Source organism: Petaurus breviceps, unplaced genomic scaffold (genome assembly GCF_028583685.1).
Source record: "Petaurus breviceps papuanus isolate PSGF00001 unplaced genomic scaffold, PetGlider_PUasm1.0 37, whole genome shotgun sequence".
NCBI classification, from domain to species: domain Eukaryota; kingdom Metazoa; phylum Chordata; class Mammalia; order Diprotodontia; family Petauridae; genus Petaurus; species Petaurus breviceps.
Window position 1 is genome coordinate 40971614 of NW_027186296.1, and position 9931 is coordinate 40981544.

Here is a 9931-nt window from a genome sequence, read left to right on the forward strand (position 1 = left end):
TAAGACCAGAGGGACGCCAACAGGATGATCATTTTAGTTGTTTTTATTTCTAAAGCTGTTGGCATTTCAAAGTGAAGAGTGTCTATTTTAAATAAAAATGTTTTCATTTTTCTACACATATGCTGGATTTTGCAGACTGCAAATTAAGCCAAGGAGTCAACTTCCCCCAATATTTCATATGCTAACTGAGGCAAAAGCTACCACTTATTGCCTGGAAAGAAATTTTAATAGAAACATAATTCATTAGTTACTTGTGTTTTCTTCACTAGAGATTGACAAATACCTGAAATTCTTCTGGAATAAATGTGGTGAGACCTTTATGTGGTGAGACTCCTGCTACATTAAAGATAAAGTTTCACCACACTTTATCCACAATGTAATCAAGAGGCCTGACAGTGACAATTAGAAAAGAGATAATAGATCAGCCCAAGGGGAAAATTATCCCTGTTATCATGTAAATAAAGCCCATTCTTGATTCTTCAAGAGAACAAAGGAAAAACTTGGCTCAGAAAACTTAAGCTTTCTACTTTCATCAGTAAGGAAATCAACCAACTTTACCCTGGCATGCACAGAGCTCTGTTGTTTAATATTTCTCTTTTCTTTCCGTCAAACAGCTAAATCATGGTCATATACTAGAACTATACAAAAAAATATTAACCTTGAAAACTACATCCACCAAGCTTTTCTCACCTGAAGAGCTCAGCCACAAGAAATCTACAGAAGACACCAAGCTGTGTCAAGCTCCATGGCTGGTGGCCCCCACTCAATGAATATGAACACATTTTTGTTGGGATATATGGTGTAAAACAACATACTGTTAACATATGGAGAAAATGCTAATCTTTGGGGCAAATTACTTAGATGATCCCAATAATCTGTGCATAAATTCTGTTAGAGACGACAAGCCTTGGAATCTTGGTACAAAGCTGACAGCAAATCTAAAACAGCAAGTTTCTTTCTCTCATCCTGCCTTTTATTGAGTAACTAGAAAATCTGTACAAAATTAAATTCTCTCAGATTAAAGTTTAAGTAGCATGATATCTGAAAGAATTTCCATAAAAACAAAGACCTAATGGTTGCTAATAAATACAGTGGTTGCTAAGTAAAAGTGGTACCAGACATTTCTGTCATGTAGAATCAAGGCAAGGATTTCAACATTCAACAATTTTATAATATTTAGGCCACAGTTGGGAAATAAGGCAGAATGTGTCAAGAAGTTTCCCAACAATGTCTGTTTTCAGGAAAGAGGAAGACACACTATTCATTAAAAACCTAAGGAGTAACATGTCTTCAAAATAAGATGAATATATTCAGGAGAAAATGGCCACATTTTGTGAATAACAAACATGTGAAAATGTCACAGTCGAAATCTAATCTTGAATACTTCTGGGAAAAAGAGGTTAGATTTATCTGTGACAGCAAAAATATAAATTCTGAGGCAACTGTGCAATACTATTATGCTTTTTGTCCATTGTTTGAATCTAATGAATGAAAATTCCTTCATTCCCAGACTTCACCTGAAACACATGCTAGAAACAAGAAATAAATAGAAACAACCTGCAAGCGTTCTCTTTCTCAAAAGTAATTCAAGTACAAGTAGATTGCCACATTGTAGAGTTTTAATACTCACTATATGATGCATTACAACTTAACTTAATAAATTCTAACTGATTTCCAGTAAAGGCCAAATTTTATAAAATTTACTGACAGCACTTCTTTTTGTTCTGGAGTCAAAAAATGATTGAAGGTTATTTATAATGTATACACCCCTCATTATCATTTAACAATTACCATGTTAAAGCACTGTGAGGTTCATCCAAAGTATTTCTTGTGAATCCAAGACTGTTTTAAAAACAGCCCCTCTATTTATAAATACCCAAATTCAGTAAGATGTTTTGCTCTTAAAAAAAAAAATCAGTGCTTCCCTGCAACAAACACCAATCAATGTTTTAACTATGTTACTGAACCAAATAAAATTTGTTCTCTTAAGTAAATTTAATTTTTGCTTATCTTCGGAAATAAAAGTATACTCCTTAAAAAGGGATTAATTTCTTGACTGAAGACACCACTTAGACTTACATTATTTCTTCAGGTTACATGAGGGTTTCAGGAACTAATAACTTCTCAAAGTAGATAGATGCAGATGGCTGGTTTTAAAAATGTTTTAACTATTACTTTTATTAAATAGCACTTACCTAAAATTTGGCATGATTTTCCAAACAACATAAAATAAGGATTCTGGGCTAAATGCAGTTTGGCTGCCTTGCCATAAAGCACACAATGTTTTTCTAAACTCCTCTACCAAGGAACTAGAAAAGCAGGAAAGAAAAAGAAAAGATATCATTACCTTTAAAAACAGTGTTTTTAATCTAAAATTTCTACAAAACAATAGGAAATAAAAACAATAAAACCCAAACCCCCACATCCTACCTGCTTTCCTTTAACTACCAGGCATGGGATACTTTCTCATATCTCCACCTTAGGGTCAAGTTTGGTCATTAAAATTTCAGAGCATTAAGTTTTGATTATTTTTTAAAGCCATGAGGTTTCTATTTATTACAATTGCCAATTTTATAATTCAAATATTGCCAAAGCCTCTGCAGAGTGCTAAGTCCATTTTGCCTAAAAATAATGAAAGTATCACCTACTAAACAGTTGTTAAATGTTGTAAAATATATGTGACTGCTTGCTATTTGAACACACAGTGCATCCACACTGAAAATTTCAATTGTGCCTATTAGTTTACATACTACCCAAAAAGCATTACTACAAGTCATTTTTTCCTCTGTTAAAAGCCAGAAAGAACATATTCCTATTAACTCACACATTGTTATCCCCTTGGCTCCTGGTGTGATAAGTCCGCCTTCCTGCTGTTTTCCCATTTCGTAATTCCACAGCTGGAAGTTCTTTGAAATAACAGCAAAACTGCTGAATATTACTGTTTTAAAAGCAAAGACAAGGAGAAAAAAAGGGCATAAAAAAAGAAATAACATAAGCCTGAGTAAAAAAGCAAGTAGTGCACAATTTATACTTGACACTTGGAAATATCTTTTTTTTTCCCTTAGAATTACATATAACGCAACTATTTTTCAGTCAGGAGCTTTGTTTCTTTTTTAATAATACAAAACAAATGGGGGTAGTAGGAGTATTTTCCTGAGATGAATACACAAATGAAAGGGAAATAATGTATTAAAGCACTTTTCTTCTATTTTTAAAATATCACCATCTATTCAGTTACTCTTTAGTTTTTCCATTATAGAAACAATCACATTTTATCTTCTTTCAGGTGTTTTTACCCCAGTTATTCTCTTTAGAAATCAGTGATTTCTACTTTACTCAAAAAAGTTTCATAACAGTACCTTTCAACCTCTGGAATAGATAGATGTTTAGTATAGTACTATAGGATGTCTTCAAGGTTCCTTCTATGAAACTACATTTTATGTGCAACTGAATTAAAAAGAGTAATTTCTAAAACACACTTCAGTGTCTGACTTCCCTTAGAGTAGGGAAGGGTTCTCAAAAGCAAATCTAACTCGATGGCAAACAGTGTTAAAGTACTGCACTTCTTTTTTTTTTTTTGGCCTTTTTGGAGGGCAATTGGGGTTAAGTAACTTGCCCGAGGTTACACGGCTAGTATTTTTGTGTGGGTGTTAAGTGTCTCAGGCGGAACTGAACTCGGGTCCTCTGGGCTCCAGGGCTGGAGCTTTACTCACTGCTCCACCTAGCCACCCCAAAGTACTGTACTTCTATTTATGTTACACACCAGTCAGAGTGTGAATACAATTTCTTTCCCAGTGACATTATACACCGTGATGGACAATACTAGGTGAAGATGAGACTGTTAAAGTTAGTAGTTTAAAATTCCTCAAACATAAAAGATTTCTTCTCCTGTTCTCAGCATAATACTTAATGCTCATCTTCTTGTCACTATATTCCTTCTGATATAGCATAGAAAGCATTTCTCTGACAATTCTCTAAATGTACATGACACATACATGTCAACAAGATGCTGAAATATGACACTTGAACACAATTTTTCCAGTTTCCATCGGACACAATGGGGAACTACAGAATCCTTATGGCACTGGGTTAGGCTATCATGGTAATGTTACCTGAGTGACTGAAGAATAGCATTCATAAAACATGTGTTCCCCAAATTCCGAAGGCCTGTAGCACAAAGGGCAGTGGTACTTCCCTACAAATTGGAAGTAAATCAGTCAGTAGGATATATCACTAATTCCAAGTAATAACCAATTGTTCCACACCACAATACTATCATTTAAAATAATGATGCTATATCAAATCAGGTATCAACTTTCCTATCCAGAGGATATTTGTCAAGACAAACTTTTTCCTCTCTTCGGCATAAGTAGTACTGTGTTTTTCCAAATCACCAGTTCAAACTCTAGAAAAACACTTTCCACTGTTTGGAGAGATTATCTAAGATGAATTTGTTCAACTCTGCAGACAAAAAGACCTTAATATTTAATTATTTACAATCACTCTAAATCATCACCTATTCTTTGCTTTTGTACATACGTATGATTACATAGTTGTAAATCATGTTATACTACTACTGCATGTTGTTTTTTTCCTAAACATTACTTTATACATACATTTTTAGGTATTCACATACCTGCCAGTAGCCACACAATATTCCATAGCAGTATTATATCATTGCCAGTTTATTCAGTCCCTATTGATGGAAAATGGTTTTTCACAATTTTAAGGAACATTATATACATCTCTGTACAAATCACCTGGCTTCTTTTTGACATTATTCCCTTGAAACATGACACAACACAACCCAAAGTGGAATTGCATGGTCTAAAGTTATGAACATTTTAAAAAAAACTATTACATATCACAAAGTTTCTCTCCTGAAACAAGAATCTACTACCACCCATAATATGTAACCTTTTTCCTAACATCAACATTTTATTTTTATTATTTTGACATATTTTCCTTTCACAATTCCAGCTCCCGTGGTACTGGAGGTCACCGTGTTCTCAAAGCCTATACTGTGACACACAAGGTCTAGTAAATCTATTATGCTGAAAAAACTTTGGGGACGGTCCCAGCGACTTTGTGTACTTTCTAAGAACCAGTCTAGGTAAGGTGAAGCTTATCAGCTGTAGCTGTAATGAATCTTTCGGCTATGCCTTTAAATGACAAAGTAACCATACACAAAAAGAAAACATTTCTCTGATGTAACTTATTCTTGAAAGAAAATGTCATACTTAATCTTAATGATCACCTCCTTCCCTTTATAAATGCTCATAAACTATCTCTTAATAATATGTAACCAAAATGTCAAGTGGCATTCCTGAAACCCTCTACGCTTGGCAACAAAACCAGGTTTGACCTTGGGAAATGTCTCTCTAATAACACAGTCTGTGTTTTGTCCTCACTTAGATAAATAAGGACACAACTGAATTTGTTTCATTTCTGTATTGGGATCGGCTCATCTGTAAGTATATACAACTTATAAATGTTTGAACATAATTAGAACAGAACTCACCTCTGAGCCACAAGCAAGGGAATAGAGTTACTTTGTTTCCTTAGCCTAGCCGGTTTCCCTATCTCCCACCTGTTTTTTAATATTCTTCCTCTTTGCATTTGTCTTGGAATCTCCCTAATTCTGTTCAAGGTTCAAGTCCTTCAATATGAGGATTTCCCAAATCATACCAGTTTTTAATGCTATTCTTCCTCCCTCCCCCTCCCCAACTGACTTTGCATTTACTTATGAGTACATCTACTGCTTCCTGCCAGTAGAATGAAAGCTCCTAGATGACTGAGGATTGTTTAGTAATCTAAAGGCCAAGCAGAGAGTCTGGCACAAAGGTCTTTAATAAATGATAACTGAATTGAATTGAGTTGAATTCCTTATTATATAGGGTGGGTGAAGGAGGGGAGGGTAGCAGTAAAGTCCCTCTACCAACACAAACTGGCAAAAGTTCTACAACTTACAGACTTAAAGAGCTGCCTGGGGCCCTGAAATGTTAAGTGACTCGCCCAAGGACACTCAACACACACACACACACACACACACACATGAACTGGAACGCAGGTCTCAGAGACTTGAGGCTGGCTCTCAAACCATTATACCATACAGCATCAAGCAGTCACAAAGTATAAGAAAAAAAATGGACTGGGAGTCAAAAGACATGGGTTTGAAATCTGATTTTCTTATTTAGGATCACAGGATTTTAGAGCTGAAAATGCCCTCAAAGTCATCTGGGTCAGTCCCTTCACCCTAGAGAGAACCTTTTAAGTGCCAAAACAATGCTGACATCTTTATTATAATTCAACTTTCCAGCAGCAACCAAAGCATATCTTCCTATTTAGTCATGTTCCCTTTATTTATCCTACTATGGTTTTTAAATTGACCTTGAAAAAACTTAATTTGTCCTAAGTTAACCAAATATTTAACATTTTGGTCATTATTATAAATAGAATCTTTTTTCACTCCATGTATGGGACTATACCATAGTAACACAATTGATTTTATGGGCTCTTCTCTAAAAATCTAAAATCTATGAAGGCAAGGACTTTGTATGATTCCTCCACTTATCTCTTGGTATTAGTGGGCACTCAATATATTTTGCTGAATGAATGAATTCAAATCACATTTCCTATCTTAGACACTGCTTAGATCACAAATCACTACTAGCAAATTTTCTGGTTGATTTCTAAGCACAAAATAATATCTGAAAAATAGGTTAATGGAAATATGGTATTACATAAGTGCATAAAGGTAATACAGCAAAGAGCTGTTTGAGGTCTGAGGGAAGGTGATTACAAGAGCAAATAAGGATAGCTTATTACAGTTCATGGTCTTTGAAATTAATGTTTTACAACCCAAAAGGACAGGGAAGACATAAGAGCCACCTTAGAGGCAGAGAGGTTAGGTTGCTTGAGAGTGCCAACATGAGTGTTTCAGTCTCTAAGGATAAGCAGGGAATAAAGTGTAGAGAAAATCTAGAGCTAATTACTGAAGTCAGTGAACAAGTTAAGGGGAAATGCCAACAGCTGGTAAAAAGACAGCCACAAGGACAGAGAAAGAAGAATAGAAAAGGAGGTATGGGGATAAAGAACAGACTTGAGGAATTTGTAGAAAAAAGAGTGGCCTCTAGTGAATAGGGTTACAAAGGACCTGATATAATGAGAGGAAAGCCAAATTTCCACTAAATATAGGTAGAAGGAAAATTTGTTCACAATAAGAGTAAGGGTTCTAAAGACCACAATGGAATTGGCTGAGCTGGGTTCGAATAAAACTGGGAAGAGTAGGAGTGATGAGAATAGGTTGAAGATTTTAAAGGCTGTAATACAAGCATGCTGCTTAAAACAGTGAAACTATATGGACCAAAACTGGAGAACCAGTACAACAGAAACAGACCCTATTGCAAGAATATATTGATAAAAGCTTTGCAGAAATGTTCAGAGAATTGGATGACTTTATTTCTGTAAAGAGTTTTTGGTGACTGAATTCATATAGTTTCTGCATGTATCCTGCTAAGTAGATTTCCAAGTATTTTATACATTCCATAATCTTTTAAATGAAATTTCTGTCTACTCCTGTTGAATTTTGCTGCCTAATGTGTAGGTTTATTTTATGTTCCACAACTGTAATTGACTTAAATAATTTTTAGTTGATTCCTTGGGGTTCTCTAAGCAAACTATTATATAATCTGCAAAAAGCATTTTTTTTCTTTGCCTATGTTTATTCCTCATTTTCTATTTATAGTCTTATTAATGTGGCTAACATTTCTAGTCCTGTATTGAACAGCAGTGGTGACAAAAGACATTCTTGTTTTACACCTTGCTCTTACTGCAAAGGCCACAGGTTTATCTTTATTACACATAAATAGAGTCAACAGTCAATGGGCTATGGATTTTAGATATATACTACTATGTTAAGGCAAAGGTCCATGTATTTCAATGTTTTCTAGTTTGTTTTCTTTCCTTTAAAAAAAAACAAACCAGAAATGGTTGTTGTAGTTTGTCAAAAGTTTATTGTATTTATTAATATCATCATGACTTTTGACCAGCCCTGAGTTCCTGGTATACCTCCAACCTCATCAGAGTGTATGATCTGTGATATTTTGCTAACACCATTTTGCTGTTATTTTATTTAGAAGTTTTGCATCAATGTCAATTAGAGATATTGGTCCATAGTTTTCTTTATTTTGATTGTCCTTGTTTTGGGTAAAAAAGACCATATTAGTTTCACAGGGTCTCTTCTTTTTCTATGTTTTTTCAAATAGTTTGTATAATACTGAAACAAGATTTTCTTCAAATATTTGATAGAATTCACCTGTAAATTCACTTGATATAGGTTTTTTCCCCCCTATTGGAGTTTATTTGTGGCTTACTCCATTTATTTTCCCAAGATCAAGGTGTTTAGATTCTCTACTTCTTCCTCTGTTAATCTGGGTATTTTATGTTTTTGCAACTAATCATCTATTTCATTTAAGGTGTTGGTTTTATTGGCATATAGTTGGGCAAATAATGCTCTTTCCATAAAACAAATCTACATTCATTTTAGAGCATAAAACCAGAGGAAAATTATTGTTAATCTTAGTTTTCTGAAGAATTATAATATATAGTTATTTTTCCACTATCAATAATAATAATTAATTAATTAATAATAATTATTGAATAATAAGGAACTAAACTAAAATTTTCAAGACTTTTATCCAAACTCAAAATCTTATAAAAGCAAATGTTAAAAACTATCTTTACATGTAATTGGAAAAAATAAAATACTATTAAGTGAGGGAAAAATAAAATTATGGTATTTCTACCTTAAGAAAAAAAAAGACTTGTATCCAACTATAAGTATTTTAATAGTATCCCATTTTTCAGAGAACCACTGTAAAGAGTATTGAAGCAGGCTACCTAAACTTGAATTGACTGAGAAATACAAGAAAGGAGATGCTTGGAATACTTATAAATTGGGAATGTATCTGGAATATTATAATTTAAGTCTTCTAACTCCAAATCAAGTTCATTTCCCACTAAACTATAGCTTCTTGTTAGTCAGATCTCTTAATATAAGTAATCAAGTATAAAAAGTTTTCATCTATATGTATTGGTAACCTCCCAGATCCAGACTTTGAGAGGTAAGGTAAAGAAGAGGGAAAACAAAGGCAATCAGTTTGTAATAACAATACTACCATACATTTGTGTATCACTACACAACATACAAATAGTTTTCAAGCTTCTTCGCGTCTCAAACATTCTATTGGGGGAGTTAGGGCAAATTTTATTATGAGATAAGGAAACAGACTCAATGATGTTAAATGACTTTCCCAAAAGTTTTAGGTTATTAAATGGTGACATTACTGCAACTAGATTTTCTGACTCAAATATTCTTCCACTTACTTGTCTCTATAATTTGGGTAGGTACATAGTTAGTGAGAACCCTGATTTGCAGATTCTACTCTGTCCATTTTAGTTTCTTCTATCAAGAGAGGTTCTATGGCCCCTGGATCTCACTTTTAACTATATAATATCACTTCCTTAGCCTCTCCTCAACTTCTTACTCTTCTTTATTAGCAATTGCATAGCTCCATAGATCCTTGTTGGAATGCACTCAAAATCCAGTCTTGGATTACTTATAGGAATCTTCAAGAAGCAAATTGCAATTTTAGAAATGTATCAACATAACAGCTAATTCATACCAACTAACTCTGATCTCAGAACAAAGTTTAATTACTTACATTTACTTTTAACAACTTGCTGTTTAGAGATGAGTTTTCCAAAAGTTTCCTTTTCCTATGTCTGTCCGCTGTAAAAGCTGAACTATAGAGAAATAAATTAAAGATTACTATAAAACCTAAACAAAACAGATTAAGGTTTTAAAAGATACCCAAGTAGTTGAGTGGCACTCCAGAGTTGGGACTTTATTTACATACATACTCTCCCC

The 9931-nt window shown here is 33.9% G+C and overlaps 1 protein-coding gene across 3 annotated transcripts in view; it reads right to left on the minus strand.

Annotated features, from left to right (window-relative positions):
* Window positions 1-9931, minus strand: part of USP3 (ubiquitin specific peptidase 3) — a 100768-nt gene that overhangs the window by 22339 nt on the left and 68498 nt on the right. For all 3 annotated transcript variants that reach the window (XM_069098349.1, XM_069098350.1, XM_069098351.1), the window contains 4 exons: window positions 9726-9807; window positions 4113-4195; window positions 2825-2938; window positions 2196-2309 (listed from right to left, as the gene is read on the minus strand). In XM_069098349.1, the coding sequence (XP_068954450.1) occupies window positions 2196-2309; window positions 2825-2938; window positions 4113-4195; window positions 9726-9807 (393 nt within the window). The remainder of the gene's footprint in view (window positions 1-2195; window positions 2310-2824; window positions 2939-4112; window positions 4196-9725; window positions 9808-9931) is intronic.